We start from the raw sequence: 16,710 nt of genomic DNA, 5'->3' as shown, positions 1-16,710 counted from the left end.
TGCAGTACATGCTTATATTATAGGTTTAATGTGGTCACCATGTAAATTCTATACCTTTAATAAACCAAGTTTTGCAATATTATGTTTTCACAAATTAAGAAAAATTTTAACTTTCCATAATTATTTTCTAGGTAAAGGTATTAAATGACATAATTCAAGACAGCTATAGACTTTTAGGTAAAGCCACATGAAAGCACCAACATTTGACCATTTTTGACTTACAAAACCAGCAACTTTATTTGATTCCACCTAATTCCATGATAGTTTCAAGAATAATGTGCAGAAACCAAATACTAATCATCATAACAGAGAAATAGCAGAGGAATCAACTACAGCTACCTAGAATTGTCATAACTGATACATAAAATAGTTTTCCCACTTCCAAAATTATAGAACTTGTATGGTTTTCATACCTAAAATTTTAAACCCTTAAGGATGGGCAAGTCCTGACAGATGAGGATAAATATACAAACTAGGAAAATTCACAATGACCATATTTTTGTTTCAAGAAAAGACTTTTTAAAAAAGAAAATGGTAAGATAACACTGTTAAACTTTGGAAGCTCAAGAAAGATGTCTAAAAAACATAGCTTTAGGGCAAAACTCTTGGGTCCTCCATACCCCTTGGGAGCCTTGTACTCTGTCATTCAATAAATTTTACTATCTCTCAATAAAGAAAGTAATAAAATAAAAATTAAAAAACATAGCTTTATTAGCCTAAAATTATTCAAAAATATTGAAAAACACTAAGAAGAAAGTAAGTTACCTATAATCCAAAAACTACTTAAAATTCCATAAAAAAAAGACTAAGTCCTTCATATCAACCTTCTAACCCTTTTCCATTGAAATAGCCCATGCTACACAGATTAGCTATATATACTTATAATCTATTTTTATAAAAGTGAAATAGACTGCAATTTGCTTTTTCTTTTTTAATTAACCATGGCTGCTTTCCTGATGAGTACAAACAGATCTATTCCACTGGTTAGAATAGCTGTAAAGCACTTCATTAAACAAATGCTCTCTGATGTATTTCATCATTTCTTTATCCTTGTAATGTATTTTTCCGTTCTTATTTTATTATGTCTATGTGATTGGAAAATCACCCTGTCCCCTTTACACCAGAGTTATGGGCAAAAGTTTGGTAAACTTTGAGGTCATCAAAGCATCTTCTCGAAAAATACAACTTAGAAAATAACCTATATTTGTTTTAGATTGTTCTTGAGGAATAAAAGAGTCAGAGAAAGAAAAGCAGTAAGAGGCATACATACACACATACATAAACAGATGTGTAGATGGAGAAAGAAAAAGTGATTATCTCCTGTGTTTATAGTAAGACAATATTAAGAAAATGAGTGAGGAAGCTAGTTATAAAATGAGATTTTTTTTTTAATATTTTATTTATTTATTTGACAGACAGAGATCACAGGAAGGCAGAGAGGCAGGCAGAGAGAGAGAGAGGAGGAAGCAGGCTCCCTGCTGAGCAGAGAGCCGGATGTGGGGCTCTATCCCAGGACCCTGGGGATCATGACCTGAGCTGAAGGCAGAGGCTTTAACCCACTGAGCCACCCAGGCGCCCCTAAAATGAGATTTTTAATCTCATAAGGCAAAGGTGTTTAAAGTCCAAAACTGAGTGCAGGCTCTTAATTTTTTTGTGCTTCGAGGATTTAAGTTTGTTGACTTGTTCAAGAGATGAAACAGTTTAAATTGGAAAGTGAAGTTAATGAAAAATGAAAAATGCCAATCAGCTTTAGTTGGAAGTCAGCATTACAGCACAGCACTTTCAGAAAATTACGTTGCAAGCTATTATTATATTCCTTTTGCTGTTATTAACTGGAGAGAAAAACTGAGGGATAAAGAACCAGAAAGAAGGCCACCAGCAGATTTCCTAAAACAGGGCAAATACAACAATGAAGATCTAGATAAATACAGTTCTTTACCATTTTTTTTGCATTATTTCATGTTTAAAATTTTGCTTCTAAGCCAATGATTATATTCTACCTTTGGGATCACTACCATATGATAATGAAAATAGGGGAGCATGAACTTTGGAGTCTAGATGGATGTGGGCTCAAATTCCAGCTATACTTTTCTAGCTGAGTCATCTTGGAAAATGTATGTGAACTTTTAGGTCTCAGTTTCCATTTCTAAAACAAAAATAACATAGATGTTGTTAGTATATGTCAGTAAATGTTGGTTAGGATATGTAGTTATTATACCTAGTTATTATACCAATATGATATACCTATACCACATTGAGAGCACTGCCTTAGCATAAATGAAACACTTAGATACATCACTCCAAGCATTGGTTCTCAAAATGTGGTTGTCAGAACAGCATACTCCCATTACCTTTGAGCTTATTAGAAATGCAAATTCATGGGCCCCACTCAGACTTACTGAATTAGATGGTCTGAAATGGAGCCCAGGAAACTGTTTTACAACCTCTCCAGTTGAATCTTGTGCATGTTAAAGTTTGAGAACCACTGCCTCAGAATTCAGCTAGACATTATTCTCATGTGATAATTTCCTCTAATGAATATTGAAGGATCCAGCAGTCGTGTACATGACTGACTTATCCATTAGGCACAGAAAGCACAGTGCTTGTGGCCTATGATACTTTTAAAGGCTTAAAAAAAAAGTTCTAATATTATTTCTTTTAAAATCAGAAGAAAAAATAACATAATGATAATTAATATATAATAATGCATCCAGCCTGGATAGTATCTTTAGACCAAAGCAGTTTGAAAAAAAAAAAAAAAAAGCAAAAAAACTAGGTTTTTAAATTTTTATCAATAATATAGTTTCATATATAACACTATAAATCTGACTTTAAAAATCTTTAATGTATTTCTTGGGGTGCCTGGGTGGCTCAGTCGGTTAAGCATCTGCCTTCAGCTCAGGTCATGATCCCAGTGTCCTGGGGCTGAGTCCTGCATCAGGCTCCTTGTTCTGATCTCCTGTTCTGATCAGGCTCCCTCTGCCTGCCACTACCCCTGCTTGCTTGTGTGCTCTGTCTCTCTCTCTCCCTCTCTCTGACAAATAAATAAAACTTTAAAAAAAATCTTTAAGTATTTCTTGTGGAAGAAGGGACCCAAGAAAGCAAAAGTGCCTACTAGGATACAAGAAAGTCATAATTCAACCCCAGAAAAAACTTCACTGTTCATTTATTAATGTTGAAACTGAAACTATCTGTTAGGAACTATTACAAGAAATCTGTGTTATTTTGAGGATATAATCACTGACAATTTTAAAAATATAAATTTGAGCTTCACTTAATCAAAAGTTTAAAAACCTAAACATTAAAGTTTTAGCTAATAAACTACCTGCTGAAGTTCTAGGAAAAAATCCGCCACATGGAATAGGGACAGAAAGCATGGACTAAAAGAACTGGAAACAACAAAGGAGCTTCATAGGAAGCATGGTAGCAGTAAACAAGAGCAAAAATAAGGTAACAAGTTGAAAGCGAGGTAGAATATTATAATGTAGAATTATGATAAAACAGAAACTTGAAACATACTTATAACAAACGTATATACATTATTCTCATATAAGATTCACTGTTCAGGGGCACCTGGGTGGTTCAGTTGGTTAAAGCCTCTGCCTTCAGCTCAGGTCATGATCCCAGGGTCGTGGGATCGAGCCCTGCATCGGGCTCTCTGCTCAGCAGGGAGCCTGCTTCTCCCTCTCTCTGCCTGCCTCCCTGCCTACTTGTGATCTCTGTCTGTCAAATAAATAAATAAAAATTAAAAAAAAAAAAGAAGACTCACTGTTCTTTTTATCTGACACGAATGCACTTAACCCTTCAAAAACCATCAACCAGACAGAATTTACAGAACCTGCTATTGTCTTCTGAAACTTGTATTTAGTCATGGACTATGTACTGCATTTTTTAGTGCTTGAAGGAACAAGATTGAGTACTGTGTTTTCAAAGAAATATATGTATTTAAACTGGGTGACTATTTTATTGATAACTATTAAGCTCTACCAGCATAAAATATGAATCAATTTATTCAAGGCAGGGGTTAGGGGTATCCACGTCCCCACGCAATGGAAAATCTGCATATAACTTTGATTCCCCCAAAACTTAACAGCCTACTGTTGCCTGAAGCCTTGCTGATAACAGTCAACGCATATTTTCTATGTTATATGTATTATATACTGTATTCTTACAATAAAATAAGCTAGACAAAAGGAAATACGATTTAAAAATCATAAGAAAAACATCATATGAAAGAGAAAATACACTTATAGTACTGTAACTGTATTGAAAAAATTCCACATTATTGTAAGTGGACACATGCAATTTATTTTTTTTTTTAATTTTTATTTAACAGACAGAGATCACAAGTAGGCAGAGAGGCAGGCAGAGAGAGAGGAGGAAGCAGGCTCCCTGCTGAGCAGAGAGCCCGATGCGGGGCTCAATCCCAGGACCCTGGGATCATGACCTGAGCCGAAGGCAGAGGCTTTAACACACTGAGCCACCCAGGCGCCCCTGGACACATGCAATTTAAAACCCAACTTGCTCAAGGGCCAAACATAGTTTTATATGCAACATTTTAAATCTGACTAAAATAGAGGAAATGGCCAGCCCTGATACAAAAGAATAATTTGTAGCCATTTACAGAGAGGAAGCCTTGTTATTATGTATTTATTACAAACTCCTCCTTCTGTCAGCTCCTAGTTTCCTTAAAAGTTGTTTCAGCATTGTAATCTTCAAAGCCAGGCCCTAGGTTCACATCTGGATTACTGATCCTTTTCAGTGTATTTATCACAGATTTCTACCACAATATTACTTAGGACAAAAATGTTTTCTGGACTTCTGAGAAGACTGAATTAAATGGTTTCTAAGGAATGCAGATTCTAGAATTCCATGATTCTGAATTTTCCTTGGCAAAGATTATTTTAAAGATGCTGTTTTCATTTGTTCATTCATTCAGCAGATATGTATTAACCTACTATTGCAAGACTCTATTTAGACAAAAAGTGCATTGAGGATGGAGGATAAAACATGTTCAAAGGCTCTAAAGTAGAAAAGAAGATGAAGCATTTGTAGAACTGAAAGAAATACAAAATTGTTGGATATTAACTGAGAAGGTGAAAGTGCTATTAAGATGAGGGTCACAAAGTAGTTAGGGAAGGCCCAGTAGATCAAGTAAGGATTTAGGATTTTATCCTAAGAGCAACAGGAAACCTTTGAATGGTTTAAACAGGTAGGTGCTTTGATCTGACACCCCCCCCGCCCCCCCCCCCCGCCCCCGTAAAGGATCATTGTAGTTTTTGTGTGAGAAATGGATTAGAGGATGGGTACAGAGCATGGAATGGCCTGTTTGAAGCTGTTATTGCAGTAGTATGGCTGAGAGGGGATGATGGCTAAGACTAGGTTGGGCTCCTTGGGATTGGAAAAAATGTGAATAGAGTTAAGATACATTCAAGGACATAGCTTTAATTAAAAAAGCAAATCAAGAGTGATTCCTAGGTTTCCAGTTCATGAAACACTTTGTACTGAGCAAGAAGCACAGCAGAGAAGTAGCTTTGGGGAGGATCTGATGCTTTTGTATCCTTCTAAAGGATCCTGTAGTCAGTCTTAATTCTGTTTTCTTCTTAATTCTGTTTGCACAGGATGATTGCTTAGCGCTGCAGATGTTGGTCCATTAGTCATCGCCATTGACCACCGTGGTTGGAGATGGGATGTTTGCTTTACTGAATTTGGAAGAGTAAGTTCAGGGTTCAAACTTGGCAGTGGGTGACCAGACTAAGTGAGTAAAAAGACACTGGAGAAGATAGGGCATTAGAATTAGAACTGTGGGTGGCATACCCTGCTTTGTTTTCTCTTTTTTCTAAACTTTCTTTAATGAAATAATTAGAAAAAATAAAGTAGCTTATTATGTACACTGCAATTATCCACACATTCAAACTTAAAATAACCTAACTTATCTCCATTTTATCTTTTTATCTTTTATGTCAGAATTAATATGACAACTAACAAGATAGCTTACATCTCAATAACATTTGCTAAATTTAAACAATAAAGACATGTTAGACTTTTAATAAAAATTTCTAACTCAGAGAATTGATTTTGTAATCAGTCCTATTTCTAATATTCAAAAGCATTCTCAGCTGCATCTGTGGGTGTCTTTCAAAATGTATGTATAAAGAAGGGCCACTAACTGTGTATTTGTAAGTATACTAAATATATATTTATATATTTATACTAAATATATCTACATTTCAGGGACATGTCCTCAATCTGAAGTTTTCTAGGCCTGAATACCTAAATAAGGAGATACATGATACTATCAATTCTTAATGGATAAGGTTCATATATATGGAAGAGTAGTGATTCCTGAAAATATCTTTAATCTTACACTTGAATATGGAAAATGATCATTTTCACTTTCACTCATAGACTAAATTAAACTGAACAGAAAGGAATTTGAAATTGTTTAATCTAGTGATTTTCATAATGTCGTCCCCTAATCAGCAGCATCGTGCATCACGTGGGAACTTACTAAAAATGCAAATTTTCAGGTGCACTCCAGACCCACTGAATTGGAAACTCTAGGGGTGGGGCAGAGCAATCTGTTTTACAAGCCTTTCCAAGTGATTTTGATGCCACACTTTCAAAGTCGGAATTATGTGCTCCCATAGAGATTAGCTGAAATTCACACACACAAAAAATAAAACAATGGACTTGGTCTTAAAATCCTAAATCAGATTGGTTAAAAGACATCTTATCTATAACTCCACCTTGTTACCCATTCCATATGTATATTAGTTTTCTATGGCTGCTGTAATAAAGTAGCACTAATTTAGCAACTTAACAAAAATGTATTATCTTACAGTTCTACAAGGTCAGAGGTCCAACTCATTATTTTCTTGAGCTAAAATCAAGATGCTTGCTTTGCTTTCTTTAAGTTCAAAGGCAGAATCAGTTTCCTTGCCTTTTCTGGAAGCTGGCTTCCAGAGGCCACCCACATTCCTTGACTTCTGGCACCTTTTCCCATTTTCAAAGGCAGTATGCATGTATTTTTAAATCAGAGATTATTTTTTAAAACTGCATTTTGTAGTCTGTAAAATGAGTCCAGTCACCCACATCTGTCTATTATCTACACGCCTCAGTATTATACTGTCACTGGCACAGACTCTATGTCATAGAGCATCACAACCAGATCATTCAATATACTCAAATAACATAAATAACAAAGTATAACAAATTATATTCATTATATTACTTTTACAAAATTAGGAAAGATGTTAACAGAAGTTTTAAAGGGAAAGGTTTTCTGCTTATGCCTTAGCTAACAGGACAATTTAACTAATTAGAACAGTTCATTCCTCAAAGATTGCACAGAATCATGGTTTTTCTGCATCGTTTTAGCTGTTGAATTTTCACTGACACACAGGGATTTTTGTTTATTAAAGAGGGATAGCGAGGGATTTAAGAAAAATGTTCGCTTAGAGGACTACACACCTAAAGGAATTGAGTTTTGGTGGTGGAACTAAGCATAACTTCTTTCTTTTTCTGTATTGCGGATTTTCATTAAAGAATGTCTTATTTTTATAATTTTAAAACGCCAAAGGAAAAAGGAAAAGAAGGAAAAGCAAACGTGATGTAATCACCTGCAATTAATTATAAGGACTGACTTGTAAGATAGGGAATGGTTTTTGAAATCTTAGGCACACATAACAGCATTTTTTTTTAACATTGTCATCCAAAATGTACTGTAGAATCTACCTTGATAAATTATTATACCTTTTAAAAAATATAGGGGGACCACAAGTCATTTTCTAAACATGTGATTACACTACTCCACTATAGCTTCCCTCTTCACTTGGCTATGGTTTAAATTCTAAGACTTGGTCAAAGAAAGGAACTTTTAACATTTTTGAGGCAATTGTGGTGCCACAGAAACCAAACTCATCACCGGCCTGGCTTAGAAGCGCTCACACACCAAGTCTGCCATGGGGCCCCCGCGGTCAAGATTTTGGGCGAAACGCGTCCAGGCCGAGCTGGTGCCGCGCAGGGCCGGCCCTACGGAGAGCCAGAGCGGCGGGAGCCGCAAATCGGCGTTCGGTGCGGCGCTGCAGACCGCTCTGCCGGCGAGCGGAGCCCGGGCTCCAGAAGGGGAGCGGCGCTGGGGGCGGCGGCGTCGGGGTGGGGGCGGGAGCCGGGCGGCAGCTCCAGCGGCCGTGGGGGAGGAGCGGCAGCGGCGGCGGCGGCGGCGGCGGCGGCGGCGGCGGCGGCTGGAGCTGCTGTGGCGACGGACGCGAGGCGGTGGCAGAGGAGACCCACCCCTGTCCACATGGACAGTCGCAAAGGCCTCCGCTGATGCATTCACGCCTGGGCGGGGTGGGCGGACGGCCGTAGCGGCGGCGACGGCTGCAGAGGGAGCAGAGGGCCTGGGGGCGCCTGACGGTCGCGAAAACCTAGCCGCCCCGGCGCGGCGGCTGCGGCCATTTTACGGCCCGGGACGAAGGGAGGTGTGTTTGTGGGCTCGCCTTCAGCCTCTCTTCCTGGGGCCCGCGGCTGGGGAGAGCGTCTCAGGCGGCCTGGGTAGGCGGTGGATGGGGAGTCGTGGGCCGAGAGGAACCGGGCCCGGGAAGCGCCGTCGCCGTCGTCGCCGCTCGCGTTCCCCCGGAGGGGCCTGAGGAGAAGCCCAGGCCGCGGGCCTCGCCACCCGCCAGCCCGCGGATAGGCCCAGGAGCGCCTGGCCTGCTTTTGTGTAGGCCCATCTGGACGTGGGAGCGCCGCCCCCCTGACGGCAGAGTTCTAGGCCCGCAACCCTGCGGCGGCTACCCTCCTGCGGCGCGGCCCCTCATCCCGGCGACCGCGGCGGTGGTGTGGGCCATGGATTAAGAAGGAGGCGGCGTGGGAGGAGGAAGATGGCGGCTGGCAAGAGCGGTGGCAGCGCTGGGGAGATTACTTTTCTGGAAGGTACGTCTGTTTCTGCCCCTGCAGGGGGAGGGATGGGGAAATACAGGAAAGTGTGGCCTCCTGGTCTCCGGATATTCAGTTATTCGCATTGGGTGGGTTTGGGGGATGGGGGAGGTGGCAGAGGTACCGGGGGGCGGGGGCCGATGGGGCGATGGCGGGGAGGGAATGTGCTGCGAGCGCGTTGGGTTCGAGTCCGCCGATGCGGGGGGCTTGGCCCGGGCACACATAGCCGAGAGGGCGCAGGTGGATCCAGATACGAGCTGGAGTTGGTGGGTGCCCTTTGAGAGTGCACGGGTTTAATCTTTGACATTTTGAAATATTTTGGTGATGGCCTAAAGATGAGAGCAGATAGCATTCCGATCTTGTTTGGTGTTCATGGAAAGTTAAAGATTGCTAAGGTCGGGTGAAATTGAGGGGCAGTTAGGTAGTTTTACTTGGGTATGTTTTATATATGCCCTCTGCTATTTCTGTTTCGCAGAGCTTCAGGCTTCTTTTTGCAGCCAGTATTCAGATTAAGTCTGGCCATGTCTGATATTCTTACGAAATGTGTTTTGTTAAAGATACTTTATAAAATAGTTTATCTGAAAGTAGAGAAGGAGATTCACAATGTCAATTTGGGGACGGTCACCAAAGCTAATAGACAAAGTTTGGGTGGTTCCATTTTTATTCACTTGTGAGGGAAAGTTAAACATTTGCTGTAGGTGGGACTAAGTAGTCTTAAGAAAGGCTGTATGTTATTGTTGGGAATGGTGGTAATGGGTGACAATATTGGTTCTTTGCCTATATAATATAAGTAAGGACCCCCCCAAATACTCATAAATTCGTTGTGGTTGTGGACCAGGGACTTGAATGTTCATCACATTGCTGAATTTGACCATGGGTTCATTGTTTACACTGAATTAAATATAAATTGAGTTCACAAATATGTTTAGAAAAATGAGTCTACTGGGCAGTGATTGTTTAAAAGGATTAACCACTGGATAATTTCACAAAGATAATTTTCATATACAGTATAAGCAATACTTTCTAAAAAATAATTAATTAGAAATGTTTCTGAATTAAGAAAGTGTATTTTAACTGTGCTGCAGGTATTCTATAAGAGGGTGTAGAGGAGTAGGTATTGCCTTGCTTACGGTTATTAACAGCACCTGGAACAGTGCCTGGACCACAGAGGTCCTCAGTATTACTCTAATGAACCAATTGGGCCTAACAGAGGCAGATAGGGAAAGAAAGCTTAATTTTCTTAATTCTTCCTTGAGTATAGCAAAGCAAAACCAAACAAAAAGACAAACTTAAAGGTGATGAGAGCTTTATGAGATTCCTAGTAAGAAGATGTGGAAAGCTTCTAAGTTTTTCTGGGTTTGTTTCATATTACCTCCGTTCTACCTCCATTCTTGTTTGGCCAGAATAGATAACCTGTCAGAGACTGAGAGTGGTGCAGCTTGTGTTACAGGTGGTGCTGTGCTGTTGTTTTTTTGTTTTGATATTGGAACCTCCAAAGATGGCTTGTTGATGGATACTTATTAATACATTCAGTATGCAGAAGATTGATTGTATTTTTGTACTGCAGTAAGTTTTGGACTTCTACAGTCTTCTGATTCAGTTTAAATTTTTTTTTTAAGATTTTATTTATTTTTCTGAGCGAGAGCATGAGCAAGAGAGCAGTAGCAGGGGGAGCAGCTAAGGGAGAGGGAGAAGCAGACTCCCTGCTGAGCAGGGAGCCTGATGCGGTACTTGTCGAAGATGCTGGGAATCATGATCTGAGCTGAAGGCAGCCAGTGAACTGACTGAGCCACCCAGGCGCCCCTGATTCAGTTTATGATTTTGACTAGATGAACACAGGGAGGATGGAAAGAGCATAAATAAAGCCAGCAAATATGAAGCTGGTGGTGAATTTCAAACTGTTGCTTTTAGTTGAATCTAACTTAAGGGTCTAGGAATGTACAGTTACAATAAATTTTGAGTTTCACCATACTCCTTTAGCATTCTCGAAGAAAGCAGACAGTGACTCCTTACAGTATGAGCCTAAGAGAAAGCAAGGATTTCAGTTTCTCATATCTGATTTTTATATATTGTACTGAGTCTTTCTAAATAAATGGAATGATGCTGGTACTTTTTGTATTTAATTCTTTTCTTTATACTTTGAATAATAAGATAAAATACTTCACTGTAACTTGCTATACATTTTGTACTACCATGTTTATGTTTTCAGAATATTTCCCCATAAGCCTTAGGATTTAATATTTAAACATCAATAGAGCATACTTTCCTTACTCTGGTAGACATACTGAAAAAAACTGAAGTAGATTTTCATTTACTCATCAGATATTTATAGCCACCTATTCTGTGCTGGGCACTGTACAAACAACATGGTATTCCCTTATACTGTATTATTTTTCATAATAGCGCTTATCACTTGATAAATTTATGTTTTTCAATCCTATTAAAATATGACTTCCATGAAAATAGTGACTTTGTCTTTTCACTATCATATTTCTTGCACTTGGAACGATTTGTTGTTAATAAAATAAACAAGATGATAGCAAAATGGTAAAGACTGGAAGAAATACACAGAGCAGTAAAGGAGTGGAAAAGCCATTTTATATAGTATTAAAATCAGGAAAGGCCCTTCTGAGGAGGTGACACCTTAGTTCACCTTAATTTGGTAACACCTTAACTATGAGGTATTTCAGAGTATGGCAGAGAGGATGATGCCTGTAAAGTTTTGAGATGATACATGGTTCCATTTATGAAACAAAAAGGAGATCATTATGGCTGAAATGTAGAAAGCAAAGGAGAGAGTGCTAAAAAAGAGAGTCAGCAGATCTATTAGCCAAGGTGATGAATTTTTATTTTATTCTAAGAAGTGGGAAGTCATTGAAGAGTTTGGAGCCAAGGAGTGATTTATCTTTTTAAAAATCAGTTTGTTGGGCGCTTGGGTGGCTCAGTGGGTTAAGGCCTCTGCCTTCGGCTCAGGTCATGATCCCAGAGTCCTGGGATCGAGGCCCGCATCGGGCTCTCTGCTCGGCAGGAGCCTGCTTCCCTTCCTCTCTCTCTCCCTGCCTCTGCCTACTTGTAATCTCTGTCTGTCAAATAAATAAATAAAATCTTAAAAATAAATAAATAAAAATAAAAATAAAAATCACTTTGTTCTGTGTACAACGAAGTAGAGAAGAGGAATAATAAAAGCAGGGACATGAGTTAGAATATTGGAGTACTCTAAAATAGAGGGGTTAGAATAGATAAGTAGATAAAAAGTACTAGGAGGGGGCGCCTGGGTGGCTCAGTGGGTTAAAGCCTTTGCCTTCAGCCCAGGTCATGATCCCAGAGTCCTGGGATCAAGCCCTGCATCGGACTCTGCCCAGAGAAGCAGGGAGCCTGCTTTTCCCTCTCTCTCTGCCTGCCTCTCTGACTACTTGTGATCTCTGTCTGTCAAATAAATAAATAAAATCTTTAAAAAAAAAAAAAGTACTAGGAGGTAAAAAACTTTCAGTAGTAAAATAATCACAGGTGAAAAGTACAGCATAGGGAATATAGTCAGTAATACTGTAATAATGTTATATGGTAACAGATGGTGACTACACTTAGAGTAGTGAATAGTGAGTAATTATAGAATTGTTAAATCAATATGTTGTACACCTGATACGAATATAACATTGTGTGTAAAACCATCAGAGGGGCTTAGGTTAGAATGGTAGCAGTGGAGATTGGGGAACAGTGGTTAGACTGAAGATATGTTTGGATGTAGAGTTTACAGAACTTCTTGATGGATTGTATTTTGAGAATTTTGGTTGGAGGTGTTGTGGGGTAATTCCATATACTAAAATAGAGTAGATTGGTAGAGGAATGAGAAGTTTATGCCTCTGCTTTGGTCAAATTAAGTTTGAGATGCCTGTTTGTCTTCCGTGTTCTAAATTGTGTTTTATTTCCTTATAACTAAGTAAAATGTTAATTCTGTTTCCTTTTCTGACTTCATTAGGGAAAAGGAGACCTACTGGCTACTATTCAATTTTTTTAGTATAGTATCACACTAAAATTGTATGAATTTAGTTAGGCTACAATTTACATTGAACTTTTTTTTCGCTTTGTTTCTTTCTCTTCTATACATGTAAGGTTGTCTTATACCCCTTTTCTACATTTGATAATAGGTTGGCCGTTTTTCTTTTCCTTCCTTCATTCAGCAGGTATTTATTGAGCAACTGCAGTTTTGTAGGTACTGTGAGAGGCACAGTGATTAGGGGAAAAAGAAGTGGGTTCCATGGGTGAGGAGAGTCAGTGATCAAATAATCACACTTACAAATGTAAAATTACAACTGTCAGGCATACAACAGAAGGAATTACTTATAATAACAAGAATTTGATCTAATTAGGGCACTTTGAAGGGTGAGTAGGAAAAGGAAAGGTGGGAAGGCAGAGCTTTCCAGGCAGTGGGAATAAAATAGAGGGAGCATGGCACGTTTAAGGAACTACAAGGACAGTATGATGCTGGCAAAGAGGGTGGTATGAGATAAACTGGAGGTAGCATTATCGATTTGCTTCTCAAAAGGTCATTGGCTACCACATGGGAAAGGATGCTTTAGAGAAGAGCAAAGATTATCAGCAAGTTCAGTTAGGGCAAAGGTGATAGTAACTAGCTTGTTCTTGTAACATTTTTTTTTTTTTTTTTAAATAATCCTCCCCCTCTTTTTTCTCCTCTGTGGAACCTTTAACAAATCTACACTCTCTCTCATTTGTTCCTTCTTTTTTTATAATGCAGTTACATCTAATTTTCTTTCTCTTTGCCTTTTTTTTCCTACCAACTAATTGCCTCACCAGTATTTTCTCCCATTTTTTTGGTCTTCCCTTTTGCATATATGTGTATATGTATACATACATGTGCATATGTATGTAACTACTTTGCTTTCTTTTTCAGTTCAGCTCCATTTTGGACTTTGACCCCTGGCTTGAAAAGCCAGATGCTGAACTTGAGCTCTTGCCCTCTATACCAGCAAAATCTATTATCTTCAAGCGAAGTGTTTTCTATTTCCCCTTAACCATACTTCGGTCTTACATATAAGTGTAATAACCCAGTCAGTTTGTCAGTTTTACTGGGGACTGTAAATACTTCATAGGATCTCTTGAACTAAAGCACAACTTATTCTAAGTGATTGATATTCCCTGAATATGAGCAAGGTCTTTAGTTTCCACCTGCTAAGTGGAACACACCAGAGTTCTCCATTTATCCCTGCTCCTCCTTCTTTTGATAGCATCACTTTTAGAAACTAATCACACTACCATTCCTTTTTTACTCCTTAAGTAAGAATGTTTATTTCCTGGTTTCCTCCCAGTTGAATTGATTTGGTGTACTCACGTGGGACAGTAGAGTAGAACATCACTTAGAATGGCATTTTCATTAGAAATGCAATGAGAACATGAACTCAGAAGCCAGAAGGCCAGGATTCAACGTTTAGGTCTAACTTACTAGTTGTGTGATCTTGGATAGATTTCTTAACCTCTTTGTGTTTTTACATCTGTGAATCAAGGATAGTAATTATAATTACCCCATAAAGTTGCCATGAACATTAAATGTATTATTATATGTTTGATTCTTAGAACAATTCCAGGCATATAATCCCAAGCACTATATGTTAGTTGGTATTATTATATTGATTTTCTTAGGGAAGAGAAGACTTCCTTTTCTTGCTTTCCTTCTCTTTCATATTGCCTTCATTTTTATTTGAATTCATTTTACTATTTTTCTTTCAGTTATAACCTTCTCTTTCTGGGTATTAGCTGATTATTATGGGGTTTTTAGATTTTTTTTTTTTAACATTTTATTATCTTTTAAGTAATCTCGACACCCAATATGGGGCTTGAACTCATAACCTGGAGATCAAGAGTTGTGTGCTCTACTGACTGCGCCAGCCAGTTGATTGTTCTTGATGTTGTAGGTTGACTGGTGTAGTCAGAGAGGCAAGAGGGAATGAAATTATATAGTCCACATGTCTGCACTTCTATAAATTGATTGTTTCTGTTGCCATTACTTAACTGTGTTGAGTATTTGAGGAAATCAAGAGTCGTAGAGGGGTTATGTGACCTAGAAGAAGTCGGTGGGAAAATCGGAACTGGAGCTTGTGATTTGACTTATAGCCTAAACTTCCTTCAGCATTTCCTTCTTTCCTCTTTCCCTCCCTTTTTTTATCCCTTTGCTTCACCCTTTCTTCCTTCTACCTACTTTTCCTTTGAGAAAGGGGCTGGACAAGAGAAGGAAAAATAATAGGGAATTACCAGTAATTGATGAAGCAGCACTCTAAAATGGTAAAAGCAGGGGGCACCTGGGTGGCTCAGTGGGTTAAGGCCTCTGCCTTCGGCTCAGGTCATGATCTCAGGGTCCTGGGATCGAGCCCCACATCGGGCTCTCTGCTCAGTGGGGAGCCTGCTTCCCCTCTGTCTCTGCCTGTTGCTCTGCCTACTTGTGATCTCTCTCTGTGTCAAATAAATAAATAAAATCTTTAAAAAAAAAATAAAATGGTAAAAGCAGAAGTCACAGATCTCTTAAGGCCCAGCTTCAGAAATTACCTAGTCACTTCTGCCATATCTGTTGGCAAAGCAGGTCACAGAATCAACCCCAAATCGGTGGGAGGGGAAGTGGACTACCATTCAGTGGGAAAAGTGGCAAAGAATTTGTAGTCCTCTTTAATCTACACAGGTACCTTTCCTCTCCCATTTACCTGGTTTTTTTTTTGTTTGTTTGTTTGTTTTTGTTTTTAAGATTTTATTTATTTGTCAGAGAGAGGAGAGCACAAGCAGTGGGAACAGCAGGCAGAGGGAGAAGCAGGCTTCTGCTGAGCAAGGAGCCCTAGGCAGGATCATGACCTGAGCTGAAGGCAGATGCTGGACAGCCACCCAGGCATCCCTGGTATTTTTTTTTTTTTTAATTCTTTCAACAAAGTTATAGTATTTCTTAAACTTGAAAAGGACAGTTTTACAAGATCCCAAAGTTTCTGATATCTGGGCAGTTTGGGAAGCTACAGAAAGACAGAACAAAGTTGGCCACACAATTTGTAATTTGTTTCACAGATATAAATAGCAACATAAACAGTTATTGGTTTGACTTTTCTTTGGTAAGGGGCTGATTGAAGAATTTCTGAATCCAGGTAAGTGGAAGTAAGAAAGGAGGAAGAATGTTAGAAACTTTTCTTTCCTTTTTTGTTCATTCAGTGATGTGTGGGTCATGGGAGTTGTTATTGTAATCTTTCTCTTTGTCATTACCTAAACTCTTAGGAAGCATGGTCACATAATTTATATTAAAAATAAACTAACACTATCTCAATACAAAACACAACAGTCTATGTACAAAGTCAAAGACACAATATTAATGAGCACAATTACAACCCACCTACATTGTATATATTGCTGAGAATGATGCAGCGTGGATGGATGGTGATCTCTTACTGTGAACTGCAAATTATGGTTGCCAACATCAGCTAAAACAACAAAGAAAGGCAGCAAGTAAGTACAGAAGGTAGATAAGCTATGCAGTATCCATTTGACACTAAAAATGGTGTTGCATCAGCCCCTACTTTTTGGGTTATCTTAGGTTTTGTACTTCACAGAATTTTCTGCATCCAATCACCAAAAATTAGGACCTCTTGTCTCCTGAGGATACTGACTTTCAGTGCTAAAAGTGGGACAGTTCTAAGCAAATGGGGACATGTAGACACTTTGCCTTATTCCAAGTTAACAATTGCTCTGAGGCCATCTGAAGTTAAAGGTTTGATTAGTAATACAATA

General features: G+C 38.9%; 1 protein-coding gene across 8 annotated transcripts in view; it reads left to right on the top strand.

Annotated features, from left to right (window-relative positions):
• Window positions 1-8,210: 8,210 nt before the first annotated feature.
• The window catches only part of SENP6 (SUMO specific peptidase 6), a 122,654-nt gene continuing 114,154 nt past the window's right edge, over window positions 8,211-16,710 (top strand). For 6 of the 8 annotated variants that reach the window (XM_080805761.1, XM_080805759.1, XM_080805765.1 and 3 more), the window contains exon 1: window positions 8,211-8,937. In XM_080805761.1, coding sequence (XP_080661887.1) covers window positions 8,886-8,937 — 52 coding nt within the window. In that variant the 5' untranslated portion in view covers window positions 8,211-8,885. The remainder of the gene's footprint in view (window positions 8,938-16,710) is intronic. The other 2 variants (XM_080805764.1, XM_080805762.1) reach the window with 2 other exon arrangements.

The sequence above is a fragment of the Martes martes genome (assembly GCF_963455335.1).
Source record: "Martes martes genome assembly, chromosome: 6".
Lineage (NCBI taxonomy): Eukaryota > Metazoa > Chordata > Mammalia > Carnivora > Mustelidae > Martes > Martes martes.
This window is presented reverse-complemented; position numbering and strand designations above follow the sequence as displayed.